At 35.5% G+C, this 15,924-nt stretch overlaps 1 protein-coding gene across 1 annotated transcript in view; it reads right to left on the bottom strand.

Annotated features, from left to right (window-relative positions):
- The window catches only part of CD109 (CD109 molecule), a 187,702-nt gene that overhangs the window by 90,309 nt on the left and 81,469 nt on the right, over positions 1-15,924 (bottom strand). Inside the window, exons 8-11 of the mRNA XM_007484202.3 lie at positions 9,948-10,044; positions 7,327-7,468; positions 5,655-5,764; positions 544-768 (exon numbers count right to left, since the gene is read on the bottom strand). Of these exons, the coding sequence (XP_007484264.1) occupies positions 544-768; positions 5,655-5,764; positions 7,327-7,468; positions 9,948-10,044 (574 nt within the window). The remainder of the gene's footprint in view (positions 1-543; positions 769-5,654; positions 5,765-7,326; positions 7,469-9,947; positions 10,045-15,924) is intronic.

Below are 15,924 nucleotides of genomic sequence, written 5' to 3'. Positions count from 1 at the left end.
GGGGTACAATCCCTAGCAAGCAAGAGAGATCAGTCTGGACCAGACAAAAATGGCCAAGAGACTCCTGGCAAAACCATTGAAGATTCTCAGATGGAGAGCATAAGGTGGCTAGGAGAATGGAAAAATCACTTCTATTTTTCTTTCTTTTCCTTCATAAAAAAAAAACAATTTCTAGTTAACCAAAACACATACCCAAGTCTCTCTAAAACCCATATTATGAAAGACTGCATATCTGCTTAAAATACTTATTTAAATTCTTGGCAATTATAACTTCTAGAATATTGTATCTTATAATATTCTTCTAAAAACTGGGTTCTCGATTGCCTTTACCAGAACTGTCATCATCTGACTGTTCTGAATTCTCAAAATAGATATATGTTTCCTACCTTTTCACTTGATCAAATATCTTTATTCTTTATGCATTTGAATCCCTAAGTGATTGTTGCTTTCAATCTTGGTGTTTATTCAAAGCAAAGGAAAACTTATGCCCAAGTTACAATCAAAATAAAATTTTCTTAAGACTAAAATGGATACAAACAGCACCTTCACTTGCAGTTGACTGGTATTAACCAATAATGGGAATTCAAGATGAATGATTCCATTTTCTGGAACTGTGTAATTTAGGATCTGGACAGTTTCCCTTTCCTGATCTTCATTGTTCCATTTGTCCCAATAATTGGTGTAGTTTGTCTGTGTTATGGTCAGGGTTATTTTGTTTCTAATTTCTTCTGGAGTCAACCGAACATTGTCAGAGCGGGTTATCTTCACCTAATTGCCAAAAAGGAACACAAAGAGAAAAATGATGTTACAAAAGAAGAATACGAATTATTTCATTTGAATCTGGCTTCCACCTCCTATCATTCTTCTGAAACAGAACTATTGATTATCACCACTGGTTTCATTAAGCAAAACACAATGGACTTTTTCACAGCCCTCATTCCCCTTGACCTCTAAGAAGCATTCATATAACTTTCCTTTAAACTCTCATCCCTTTGTCTATGACCCTGCACTATCTTTATTCTCCTCTTACTATTCTACACAACTGTCCTCTGTCTCTTTTATTGCCCTTCCCTTTCTCTAATATCTAAAGGGGAACTGGTTCTGGTTTTTTTCCCTTCGAAATGTCATAACTTTTTTCTTTCGATTGCCTCATCTATCACTCAAATGTATGCCATTTATTTCCACACTCCTGAATTCCTAACTGATATTCCTGCTTCTCATCTAGTTGTGTGTAAAAGAATTGTGGGAATTAAACTAATGCTCAGTTATTTCAGGTTTCACTCATTACAGTGAGTCTGAGCAAGTCCCTTAAGCTGTATTGGCCTCAATTTCTTCCATTGTAAAATGGGGAAAATAATAGACCTACCTTACAGGGTTGCTATAAGAATCAAATGAGATATTTATAAAACATTTAGCACAATGCCTGGCTCATAGCAATATAAAGACTTATTCCTCTTCTCCCTTCCCAGATTCTGTGTTTCCAGAATCTCCTGTATTTTTCCAGCCCATTAATATTCCTAAAGCAAATTTCTTTCAGTTTTGTTACTGCACTGTTCAAAAACTACTGGTGGTTCTCTACTGCCTACTTTTTAATAATAAAAATAAATAATTTTTTTATTTTTATAACTTTTATAGGAAATAGCAAACCACTCTAGTATCTTTGCCAAGAAAACATCAAATTGGGTCACAAAGAGCCAAACACAACTGAAATAACCAAATGACATGAGCAAAATTTTAATTAATTAATAAAATAAAAGATTAATTCCTTTCCATCAAAATCACTTTGTATTTAGTGTCTTCTCTATATATCTTGTATTCATTTATCTGCCCATAGGTTGTTCTGCCAAGTAAAATATAATTCCACCAGGGTAGAGACTGGTTTTGGGTTTTCTGGGATTTTTTTCTTTTTTTTTTTAATTTGTTTTGTCTTTCTCTCCCCGTTACTAGGCATGTGAGTGACACAATGGATAAAGCATTGGGCCTGGAATAAAAAAGATCCGAATTCAAATTTGAACTTAGTCACTTAACTAGCTGTGTGATTCTGGATAAGTCATTTAACGCTAAATGCTTTGGTTTGTTAAAAATAATGATAAAAACAGCACCTCCCTCACAGTATTGTTGTGAGAATCAAATGAGTTAATATTTGTAAAGTGCTTAGCACAGGGTCTGACACATGGTAGGCATCATTTAAATATTTTTCCCTTCCCTTCTCCCCTTAATTATAAGTTTTATATATAAAATAACTGAATAAAATCAAAACAGAATTCTGGGCCTTATTGGGAACACCCAACTTTTCCAACCATGTCTCCAATTATCCCCCTGAATAGATGCTACACTTTAGACTGAGAATTCTTAAGCTTTTTTGTATCATGGTCCCCTTTGGCAGTCTAGAAAAATCTAAAGGAACTTTCTTTGAAAAAAGTTTTTTAAGTAATCAAAGAAAATGCTAAATTTCACTTAGAGAGTAGTGAGAAAAGATGTTTATTTTTTCCCAGTCCAAGTTCATGAGCCCCTCTAAAATCTATCCATGAGGGGACAGTTGGATAGCTCAGTGGATTGAGAGCCAGGCCTAGAGATGGGAGGTCCTAGGTTCAAATCTGGCCTCAGATACTTCCCAGCTGTGTGACCCTGGGCAAGTCACTTAACCCCCAATTGCCTAGCCCTTACCACTCTTCTGCCTTGGAACCAATACACAGTATTGATTCCAAGATGGAAGGTAAGGTTTTTTTTTTTTTAATAAATAAATAAATAAATAGATGAAAATAAATAAATAAAATCTATCCATGGGCCTAATACAAAATAAGTGTTGAACAGGAAAAGGTGCTATAGGTGTTGATGGACTGCAAACATTATGTTCTCTCAAAAATATGTATAATTTAGTTAGTTCTAGTTGGATGGCAAATCCTTAAAAATTCATATCTTCGTGTCACAATTGATAGGTATCATCAGGTATAGCCAGAATTAACCTTTTATAAACACCATACCAGCATTGAAAAAAACGAACTGCTTGATTGGTCAATATGACAACAAAGGAAAGTAATGAATGCTGGAGGGGATGTGGCAAAATTGGGACATTAATGCATTGCTGGTGGAATTGTGAATTGATCCAACCATTCTGGAGGGCAATTTGGAACTATGCCCAAAGGGCGCTAAAAAACTGTCTGCCCTTTGAGCCAGCCACTGCTGGGCTTGTACCCCAAAGAGATAATAAGGAAAAAGACTTGTACAAGAATATTCATAGCCATACTCTTCGTGGTTGCCCAAAAAAAATGGAAAATGAGGAGCTGTCCATTGATTAGGGAATGGCTGAACAAATTGTGGTATATGTTGGTGACAGAATACTATTGTGCTGAAAGGAATAATGAACTAGAGGAATTCCATGTGAACTGGAACGAACTCCAGGAAGTGATGCAGAGTGAGAAGAGCAGAACCAGGAAAACATTGTACACAGAGACTGATACATAATGGCACAATTGAATGTAATGGACTTCTCTACCAGCAGGATGCATTGACCCAGGACAATCCATAGGAACTTAGAAGAAAGAACCACATCCAGAGAAATAACTGTGGAACCAGAAATGCATTAGAAAAATATATGATTGATCATGTAGTGCGATAGGGATCTGATTAGGGTTTTGATGTTAAAGGATCACTCTACAGCTAATATGAATAACATAGAAATATGTTTTGAACAGTGATACATGTTTAACCCAGTGGAATTACTTTTCAGCTTTGGGAGGGGGGAGGAGAGAGTGGGGAAGGGGGAATTATGCATCATGTAACCATGGGAAAATATTCTAAATAAAAATTTTTTTTAATTTTTTTAACTATCTGCTCTTTCTATATAATTCCTAACCCCTATAATAATGAGGGTTCAATTTGATCATCTAAATCTACCAGAGAGTACTTTTCTGATATTGTCATTCGATCATTTCAGTTGTATCTGACTCTTTGTGACCCTATTTGGGGGTTTCTTGGCAAAGATACTAGAGTGGTTTGCCATTTCCTTTTCCAAGTCATTTTACAGGTGAAGAAACTGAGGCAAACAGGTTTAAGTGATTTTACCAGGGTCCCACAGCTAGTAAGTGTCTGACACAAGATTTGAACTCACAAAGATGAGTCTTTCTAACTTTAGGTTTGGCACTCTACCCCTGAAACACCTAGCTGTCCCAAATTTTAATATCTCTGCCTAAAATGTTCTCTCTCTTTGGAGACTCCCCACATACACACACACCCTATGAAAGCTAGGAGACAGACTTTAAGAAAACAAGTTCACATTTCTCTTTCTAGCTTTAACCTAGATATTGATAAATTGATGACTTTCATAATTAATTCTATCATGAGTTCTGCACCTAAGATTCAAAAGTCTGAGTTTAAGTCCTAACTCTGCTTCTTATTGTGTATCTTTGGAAAAGTCTTAAATTCTTTAATCCTCAGTTTCTTTTAAATTGTGCCTATTACTTGGTTGCCTACCTTTTAGGATTTCTATGTGAACCAAGGGAAATAATGATATTATAGTATTTTATAACCATAACAGAGTATACATATATATGAAAAAACATTATTTTAACTTATTAATTTGCAGGGAGCCATCAGGTCATGATGTCTTGACACGGTCACATGTGGAAGCTAGGAGGTCACAAAGTGGCTCCTTGGCAGGATGGAATCATCCACTCAACCCCCTCTCTATGACTTCTCTGATCAACATCCCTTACTAATGGAATTGATATGATTATTGTCCTCTCCCTAGTCTCAGAAGGAATAATATAAGAGCAAAATACTTGTACACTATTCCCCCAAAATATCACCAAAAGATCAGACACAAAACCAAACCCAAAAGACTATCATGGGTTAACTTTGGCTTAGGTACATAATTCCTAACAAAAGCTGTGCCCACAAAAGCTTTGCCCAAAAATCCCTTAATCCCATGCACAGAAACTAAATCTCCTAAGCCAATACATAAATCATTCATAAGGAGAGGCCTGTACAATATGCCTTAGTACATCATGCCTCAGTGACTTGATTTACCAACCAAAACCCTTCTTGGAAAACTCCCCAACAAACTCTGAAAAGTGATTAGTCTAATATTAAATCTGAATTGTGTTTTTAGTACCCCTTTGATCTCTCCACTTGACTACTATGATTGTTAATTGTCTCTAGAATTTCTGATTGATTATCTATTTTTATTAAAGGTAATAAGTGATTTTCCTTGATTGTCTGTAAGCTCAAACTCCTCATATGTTAATGAGAAAATTGAGCCACCTATGACAAAATCATTTATCTTGTGCAAAACCTTTGTGTAAACTGTCAGAATCAATAGTTACAATATAAGTATATAAAATGATCACAGAATGTTAATCAAAAGATTTGTCAAAAGTTAATATGTCACTTACCCAATTATCTGCATTTGAACATGTATGTTGACTAATGTAGCTGTGTGCCAAGAAAATGGGTATAAAAATAAAAACCAAACCTGGGCCAAGTGAAGCAGCTATTCCATGGCCCCGGGCAGATACACATACACGGCTGTCTTCCATCTTCCATTTCTGCCTACTCCAGTCTACCAGACAAAGACCTCTGGAGCCGTGAGCAAGGCTTGACCCAAGCTCTTGGCATTGATTTACATTTATAATTATATATATATATCAACTTACAGTAGCTGTGTAGTTGAGAGTAGGCTTCAAGACAGTAGCATAATCAAAAAATTCAATGGTGTAGTCATTTGCCTTGAAAAATACATTGGAACTTGCATTTCGGGAGATTCCTGTTTTAGAAATGGTATCATTTAGATAAAAAGAAATCATAATTTTAGCAGTAAATGTTTCCTAATATACCTTCCCCAAAACTCAATACCAATAAGAAATCATTGGAGTTATTTCAGAAGCCTATTTTCCTCAAGTCCTTTGGCACTAGAGCAAAAGGGTTAATTCTAACAGCTCTCTCTCTCTCTCTTTCTCTCTCTTTCTCTCTCTCTCTCTCTCTCTCTCTTTCTTTGTTCCCCCCCAATCTCCTTGAAGTTTCATTACTTATATCCCTTATTAAAGTTATGCATTGCTCATCCTTCATTTTAAAAAGGATCAATAACATCATAGAGTGGTGTCTTGAATCATGAGTGAATTGGATTTAAATGAAAAAAAGAGTTGCACAAAGTCATCAGCTTCACTCTCTCTGCCATTGTTATCATCAAAGTTTGGTGGTAAGACAAAAATCAGAGTGACTGGCGATGGCCCAGGATGCAGTGGATGATCTTGGCATCTTCAATGTCTAACCAAGTTCCAAGAATTTCATAGAACCTGTTTCAACCACCTTCATGGTCATTGGAATAAAATTCTCATGTACTCATTCTACCAAGGGAAGTCTTCATATGCTTGATGAAGACATCCCCCTAACTCACCGACAGGTTTGAGGCCCATCATATAGCTTCAGCCTGGACCATGAGCTGAGATGGGTTTGCAAAGGTGTGTAGCTGCTATAATGCTACGGCTTCTTGGAGCCACCGATGGAGAGTTAGGTGAAGGTAAACATTAAAGATGGATGAGCAGCCGATTTGATAAACCCTCACACAAGAGGTGCTAGTCCTTCCTGGACATCCCATAATGGGCACATAAAGCAACTCTATTATCTCTCACCAGGAGTCCCAAAGAGAAGGGACTTTGGAAATGTTAAGTCCTAAACAATGCTAGATCTATGATCCAACATGATAGTGTCAGAAAAAGACTGAAAGGAAAGGTATCATGAATGAAGTGAAATTTCAGGAGATAATTGAATGAAGACAAAAACTAAGCTTAGCCTGGGGAAAGGCAGGAAATTCCAGCCACAGATTGAAACCTGAAAGAAAACTCAATGTCTTCATGGGTAAATATGAAAAAAATACACTAGCTATTAACCTCACATAAATGACTGATAGATTGAAAAGATAAGACAAAATATCCCCAGAATATCCTATAGTATTCAGTATTTATATCTTTTTCCCCAAATTAGAATATAAGTGCTGTAAATATAAAGCTGATATCTCATGTAATTTTTGTGCCTTCCCTGTAACTACTGCAATGCTCTAAACTAGGTACTTAATAAATAATGAATGAATGAAACAAAAGTTGGGAGTTTTTTTTAATTCTATGGAAACTAAAAAATCCAATATCACTTAACTGTAACTTCTATCTAGTAGATTAGAAGAGACAATATAGCTTACAAATGTATTTAGTCTTGGAAAATCTTACATCAGAAGCATCAAAACATGGCTCAGTGATTTTAAAGTGCTCTTCAGAAGATACCATAATGCCATAATGAAAAATCGTTACCTTTTATAAAAAATATACTATATACCTGTGAGTGATTCCGTCACTACAGCAGTAATTTCTACTGGCCCAGGAGAAGACATATCACTGGGGTAACGTAGTTCATCTGCATTATTCATGACATTTTTTATCTCTAGATCATTAAATGTGAAATTTGCAGATCCATTTATCTGTTCAAAAAGAGAATGCATTTTTAATTGAATTATTCAAATTCTAAGAATAAAACTCTAAATTCCAATTACACTAAAGTCATAACTGCTGCCTTCTCATACCATATATCTTTGCAAAAATATAAAATCCTCCTATATTCAAAGACTTATTCTATAAATGAGGCTACTAAGTGGTACAGTATATAAAATGCTGGACTTGGAGTCAGGAAAACCTTAGTTCAGTCCTATGTCAGACATAATCCTAGCTGTATAACTGTAGGAAGTCACTTCAGCTTCCTCAACCTCAGTTTGATCACTTATAAAATGGGGATAATCATAACCTATTCACCAGATCATTATGAGGACCAAATGAGGTAACATATAAAATGCTTTGCAAACCTTTGTAATTCATATAAAATTTTGCTATTAATATTGTAGTGAATGGTTGGTGAGCAGAAATCGGCAAGCTTTGTTGATGCAGCCCACCCCCATGCCTCCCAATCCCTGTGGAATGGATTAGGGAGCCTGATTCCAGAGAGATATGATGATGTGACATGGAGATGCTTTGAGGAAATACGCTTAGATGTTCTAGCCTGCTAGACTGGAGGAGCATTTTTGATTGACTGAATAACAAGAAATGGGGTATCTTCAAGAGGCATTGATCAGTCAGAGCTAGTCCTCGAGATTTGACTTCTTCCTGTTTTAGTGAGAAAAGCAAGAAAATTCTCTAAGAGGAGAATCCATGGGCCTTCTCCATCCACCTGGAGCCTGTGGATATGAGCCTTGCTTGTTAGCCTTAGTATTTGTTCTTTCCTTTGTGAGATGTAAGAGTTTGGGGATTCCTGTGACATTGCGAGCTTCAGAAGGTCAGAAGAGTGAGCCACCAGGAGCAGAGTCCATGATGGGTTTTGCAGTTAGTCCAATATTAACACCTTGGGGATGGAGGAGGAAGTTCTGGGACCTAGCCCAGCTATAGCTATGATAAGGATTCATTTAACAATTATGTCACATTTGGACATGAATAGGATAGGACCGATGCTATGTAGAAACTTCATTCATTTTGATCCCACTCTTTCCAGAAAACAAAGTGATGTTGTAGAGAAATGTTTATATTTCTGCACACAATATATCTTCCAAGTAAATGGCTTTTTGTAAAAGCTAATTGAAATTAATTGGTTAAAAAGAACTCCTGGGAAGTCAACTGGGAAGTGTCAGTAAATAATAGGGGAAGACACTGGAATGGAGGTTTGAGCTGCTAACATTAAAGAAAAATACTCCTGACTCCACAGGGGTACCCCTAAAACCCTGAGAAGACACTGAAAACCTGCCTCACTTTGGGTAATGTGAGACAAGAATTGCTAAATCTGGAGCCTAGTGTGTAATAAAACATAAGAATTGTTTGGGTTTCTTTTAATTTCATATCAGTTTCCTATGTTAACTCATTGAGATACTTCAACTTTAGGAACATGTATATTTACAGTTGCTAAAATTAAAATTCTCTGGAGACTGTTAAATTCTCACACAATATATAATATTTTACAAGTCTTTTACTCAAGACTTTGTTGTAGTTTGTTATTTCTAGAAGTTATCAAATCATTCACCGCCTAGTGAGAGGTAGTAGACAAGAGAAATAGATTTGGAGTCAGGAATCATAGGGTTAAGATCCCAAGTCTACTTTTTATTATGTGACCAATCTATCTGAGACTCAAACTCATGTACAGAAATACCTGCAAAACCTCTCTCAAAGGTACGTTTGTAATGCTAAAATAAGATACTGTTTATAGAGTTCTTTACTCAAAATTCTACTTAATTTTCATTGTTTATTATCATTACTATTATTAAGCTTGGATTGACCTATTAATTCATCAGTTTCTTGACATAATATTAAGTTTACACAACCTTCCTAATGCAAAGATCTGAACTACACAATAAACTCCAATGGTTCCATACCACCTCCAAGATCAAATATAAAATGTACTCTCTGGCACTCAAAATCCTTCTTAATCTGTTCCCCCACTCCTACTGCCAACAGACACTTTTCCAGGATTCTTACTCCTTACACTGTCCCTCATATACACTTCAATCCAGTGACATTGATTTCCTAGATGTTCCTTGAATAAGATACTCTAGCTCCCAGACTCCAGCCTTTTTCATTTGCTATTCCTTATGCCTGGAAGGTCCTCTCTCCTTATTTCTGCCTCCTGATTTCCCTTGCTTTTATCACATCCCAGCTAAAATCCCATTTTCTATAAGAAGTCACTCCTGATCTCCCTTGATTCTTGTGCCTTCCCTCTGTTGATTATTCCCAATTTACCTTCTATATAGCTCTTTTGTACATAGTTGTTTGCATGTTATCTCCCCCACTAGGCTGTGAGCTCCTCAATTTACCTTTTGTCTTACTTTGTAAACAAACCCTAGTGCTTATCTCAGCAGGTACTTAACAAATATTTTTTTTGGAAGACTATGTTTTCTATATTAGGAATATCTCATGATTTCTTACCTCAAAATGTTTGGTAATAGTTTTCTTTATTCCCCAGATGGATAGAGGCACAAATATGAGTGTTACATCACCTTTAACTGGTTTTCCATATGTATACCTGAAAAAAATAACAAACATTACTTTTTCTATTTCAAATTGGGTAATATCAAAATAATAGTCAAAATGCCATTTATGAACATTACCCCTTGACCAGATTTTGTTTTAACTAATACCTAGAAATATCAAGATTTTTGCAATGCATTGGTAACAGTCTTTCCTTGGGACATTCCAGTAGAGATTTTCTGACAAGTTGGCATAAAGGCATTAATAAGCTTTTCAAAGAAATCTTGATTCAATCAATTCCAAATATGTCCAAATGCATTGTCATTGTCTGAATGAGCTCAAATAAGTCATTGATATAATGAAAGACAAAAAATAAATAAATAAATAAATAAATAAATAAATAAATAAATAAATAAAGCAAGGATAGCTGATGCTTTAGACCAGGAAAAGGTCTAAAAAAAAAATTCTCCAGCCTCAATCTCCCAAAATCAAGAAAAAAAAATTCAAAAAAAAAATTCAATGACAAGTTACATAGTGAGTTCCTCAACCCCAGAACTATGCAAAAAGGTGGCCAGAAACTCACAGGCAATAGAAAAGGAGGCCACCAGCTAAGCTAGGAATAGCACAGGAAGAGAAGCTGGGATTCTCCCAGTGCCAACAGAAAAAGGCTGGAAATAAATAAGGCTGTAAGTCTCTGTGTCCAGAGATATCAGAGAGCAGTGATCTCCTGAGAAAACCCCAGGGTGTGGATCTTGGAAGATCTAGAGCAGCATTGGTGAAGGTTTTGAAGTTCATGTGCCCAAAGTACAACTTTGAGCTGCCTCTGACTCCCTGCCCACCCCTTATCACCCCAGAAAGGGGAGGGAAGTGCTTGCTTTGGGCAGCTGGACAGAGGGGCACAGATTGCAAAAAAAAAAAAAAAATCCTCAGGTGTGCTGGGAAGAAAGGGAAATGGAGCAGCTTTCCCCTGCTGGCTCAAGTGCCAGTACTTCAACACTGATCTAAAGTGACAGTGACCACAATGGTACTTTAATGCTCAGACCAGGACACCTAGGATCAAAAGACTTTCAAGTCCCCAGCACTCTGTACTAAGATGCCTTTGAGGACCCTGCAGATTTAGCACTCTGAAACTCAGAGATCCAAGAGGACCTAAGCCAGTCAGGTGAAAGTCAGCAAAAGAACTCAGGTGAAGACAGAAATCAAACAGACACAAAGAAAAAAGTATTTATTAAGTATCTACTCTATGCTTGGTACATAGATGCTAAAGGCTTTACAAATACTATCTCATTTAATCCTCATCACAACTCTGGGATATAGCTGCTATTATTATCCGCATTGGACAACTGAGGAAACTGAAACAAATGGCATGACCTGCCCAGGGACATAGAGCTAACAAAAATTTAAAGCTGACTCCAAGTCCAGCTCTCTGTCCAACTTTTGGCAAGAAGCCCACCCAGAAATGAAACAGGAAAAGAGCTTGGGCCTGGCACAAATTCACAAAATTAAGACCTAAACCCAGAGAAATGTCAAAAGTTTTTTAAAAATCAATATTAAAAAATATTGTAGATAAAGAGATTGCTCTAAAGGAGAAAATAACTATGACAATTCTAAACAAAGATTCAAAGTTGCTTTTTTTTAAAGTGGATTTTTCATAAGCACTACATGAATACTTAGAAGAAATTAAAAATATGCATATAAAAGTTAAATAAAAGCACTTGAATAAACAATCAAAAGGAGAATAAACAGCTTAGAAGAAAAGTAGTAAACCTTACCTAAGAAATGGAATCCCTGAAAACTAAAACAGATGAAAGAGACATCAATGACTTAGACAAGAAGAAATATTAAAACAAAAGAGGGCAAAATAGAAAATACACTTAATCCTCAACTTTCACAGAATTAATATTCCTAAAAAATGGTGAAAAAGTCAAAAATATGAATATTGATACATTAAACCTATGAGAAAAAAGGTTAGGTTTCCACAACCACCAAAAACTGTAATCTTTCACTAGAAGTTGCTGAAAATATACTTTTCTGCATGAAATACTTTATCACAAGACATTGACTCTAATGCCATTCACTTTTCCTAATGCAGTCACTATGAAATAACCCATAAAATACAGCACACAAAATAAAATTAGTAATATGCAAAACACATTCTCACTAGTAATTCCCTAGAATTTGGCAACCTTTTGTACTGACATCTCAATTTTAAAAATTAATTTTAGTAATATTCTCTCTTGTAACAAAAAATGTACAGGATCATAAATACTGAATAGCAAATAAGATTTTTCTAAAATGTTTTTTAATTTGAATCTTACCTTCTACTATTTCAGATAGCAGTGTGAGGACATTGTACTGTATACTATATTGCTATAAACCTCCCTAGGTTGGGCATCCTCTGAAAACCAAGGAAGAAGTTGCTAGGACTACAGTCAACAGCAGTAGGACTGGTTTTAATATTACCTCCAACACTCTGACCCTCATAGCTGGTGGATGGTGTTGGAGATCATGAAGGATGTGCTAGCTTGAAATAATCCATCAACAACATCTGTGTTCAATGCATTAGAGATACTTAAGGGTCTCCTGGCAGGTGGCAGCTTAGACATTCCTGTGCAAAGTTATCTAACATCTTTATTTTCTCATGAAATCATATCACTTACTTTGCACACTTGGACTTAGAGCTGAAAGGACTTACACTAAGCTTTGAGGGCATAATCACAACACAAAACTTGAGTTTTAAAGGCAATGATGAAAATATGCAACAAATGCGCAGGAGCTCTTTACAAAGGTAGGATGAACAAGACCAGTGAAATGCCTGGAAGGATGTCAGCTACTCCTCAAAATTATGCTCATCCAGCCTCTCACCTTTTTCTCTACTATTCATTGCCAGGAATGTGCATGTTTGCCAATACAAAAGTGAAAATTAAGTTACTAATGAAATCACTAAAATTAAACCACAAATGTTGAGGATTGACTATAAAAGTCATTTGATATAAAAAATAATTAACCTGGGAAAATAGTTGAGGAGAAACAATTTTAGAATCATTAGACTCCCTTGAAAACAATGATTTAAAGGGGGGGGGGGGAAGCTTAGACAATATATTTCAAGAAATCAAAAATGAAAACTGCCCACATCTATTAGAACTAGAAGACAAAGTAATGATAGTAAGATTCCACCAATCACCTCATCCTAAAGGAACTCTAAAGGGAAAATGCCAGGACTGGAATATTCAAAATCCAAAGTTTGCACAACAAAGCAAAAATACTAAGAAAATATAAAGAAGAAATTCAAAGTACCAAGAACATATAGTCTAGCATACAAGAAACCTAAAAGTGTCTACTGAAAATGAGAAGAGATCTTAAAATAAAATATTCCAAATGGAAAAGGTAAAGGATTATAACCAAGAATAACACCCTATAAAGCTAAGTTCAATGCTACCTGGAAAAAAATTCATCTTTAATACAGGACTTTTAAGTATTTCTGATGCATATTTGCTTATTTCTTTGTTTCAAAAGACTTTTTCCCTTCCCCCTTTTTTCTTTTTTTCCCTTCATTTCTGTCCTTCAGTTTTTAGTAAGAGGAAGGAAAAGTGGGAAAGAGAAATTAGTGACAATAATGACCAAAAAAAAAGGGTCATTGAAACTTTTTTTTAATGCACAGAAAAGCACAGGAGGAAGTTCAGAAGAAAGCACAAATAAGCAGGACAGTATTGAAAGTAATTATGCAGACATTCTAGACTTTTTTATAAGGCAAGAAGTATGAGGCAGCAGAGACAGTTAGGTGGCTCAATGGATAGGAATACTGTTTTGCTATAAGAAATAATGAATATGATTCTAAGAAACTAAACATATGTTGGACACTATTCTAGTTACAGAAACCAAAATGAAACAAACTCTGCCCTCAAGGAACTTACATTCTATATGGGAGAAGACTCATAAATACATTTACAAGTATATTCAAAATAGAGAAAGAAAGCAAATGTGTGGTAAATTCTTGGAACAGGGCACTAGAAAGAAGGAGGTCTGATAATCACTTGGACCCATCTGCTTCTGTATTTAAAAGGATTCTCCAACTTGCTCATCTGTTAGCCCCTCCTCCCTTCTTTTCATGTTATCTCAATAAACCGTTATTGAGTGGCAAGCTAAAGTCTAAAATTCTCTGGGTCTCAGTTTCTCACAACTTCAAAAGCCTGACCTGGGCAAACTATGGAATGGAAGAGTCTTGAGGACAGAACCAACTATTTATCAGAGGAATCCTTTAATCCAGGGCCATCCATCTCCAGCAAGAAATCCTTTCCTGTCTCCACACTTCTCTGGAATACAGAGAGTCAATTGAAGGAATTAAATTTCCAGGACTCTGTTGTGGTGGCTTCTCCTCTTCCAGAGGATAAGACCAGGCAGGATGGAGGGAACAAGGAAGCCCAAGGAGGCCCAGTAGTCAAACTCTCTCTCCCCTAATAGTCAAAGAACCAGGAGATCCTTTAAGGATTAGAAAATGTCAAAAAGTCTCAGGTAGTAACAAACTATGATAAAATGCAAAGGAATTATTTTTAAGTTCTAAGATGCAACAATATGGAAATGAATAGCAAAGTCCAAGATGAAATACAGACTCAGTTAGGTCCATATGAGTATCAATAATTTGCTTCAAAGACATTGGTCAAAGAATTCAAAAGGAAATTTGGACACAGGTTTCTTGACATTTTTACTAATATAAAGTAGATAGTGTAGTAATTATAAAAGCACAAAAATTTACATATTTTCTAAGTCATAAATCAATCCAGGGTACCCAAGTTGAGAGGACATTTAAAAAGAAAAGCTCTGTAAATTTTGTTGAATGTAGACAGAGAACCAGGTTGGTAAGAAATCCCTAAACAAAACTTTTGCCTATTTTCACTTGTTATTATAAAAGTTTCACATAATTTTATGATAAACATATGTCTAGGGCAGTAACTTGGCAAATTTTTGGTCTGTGAACAACTTCAGCTGGGAAATCACCACCACTCTCCTCTCACCACACTGCCTTTAAAAAAAAAAAAAAGCAAACCAGGCACTGTTTTTGCTGAGCTTGCTTTTCCTGGTCTGGCATTGATTAAGTCGTAAAAACAGCATTATTAAATTATGCCAAAAACTAAAGCAGATATTTTCACGTCAACCATCAAATAGTACCAAAAGTTAGCCACTGGAATACCTTAACAAGCCTCTAGGACCACTGCTAAACCCTAGATTTTACTTTTACCTTCTTGAAATTCAGAATAAAATCAAGTATTATTCTAAATTGAGCATGATTCAAACAATTTTGAATCAATTAGTATCTGCTCTTCTATTATGCCAGAAGTCACTCTGAATCTGTGCTGAAGTGACTTAATTGTATGCAAAGTATTTACTAACATCTTACACTGTTTTGTGAGTTCAGAAAAACAGCTAGTTTTGCCTAACTGAACACAGCAAACTTAATGAAAGTGATGTTAAATTTTTTATGAGAAATTAGCTTTAGAGGCAGTCACAAAAAAATAAAACCATAATTTTGATAACATGAGATGAAAAGTTTTTATAGGAACAAATTTAATATATTTAGGACAAGAAAAGAAGATGTCATCAGGGAAAATTATTTGGATTAAATATCTCTGACATGATATATCTGACATCTAAGTTATTTAGGGAACTAACAAAAACTTTTAAGACTATGAGCCAATCTTTCATAAATAAGTGATTAAAAGATAAGAGTAAACAGACTGGGTATTAATAAGAATATGAAATACTGATCCAAATGAAAATGACAAATGTAAATCAAAAAACTATAAACTGTCACCTCACACTCAGAAAATGGGCAAAGATGACAAAAAAATCACTAGAAGTGTTATAGAAAGACACCAATGCAAATACACTGTTAATGGAGCAATGAGTGGAAAATAATTTGGAATTATGTTAATACAGT

The sequence above is a fragment of the Monodelphis domestica genome, chromosome 2 (assembly GCF_027887165.1).
Source record: "Monodelphis domestica isolate mMonDom1 chromosome 2, mMonDom1.pri, whole genome shotgun sequence".
Classification (NCBI taxonomy): domain Eukaryota; kingdom Metazoa; phylum Chordata; class Mammalia; order Didelphimorphia; family Didelphidae; genus Monodelphis; species Monodelphis domestica.
The sequence above is the reverse complement of the archived record's forward strand: the minus strand, read 5'-3'. Positions and strand labels throughout refer to the sequence as shown.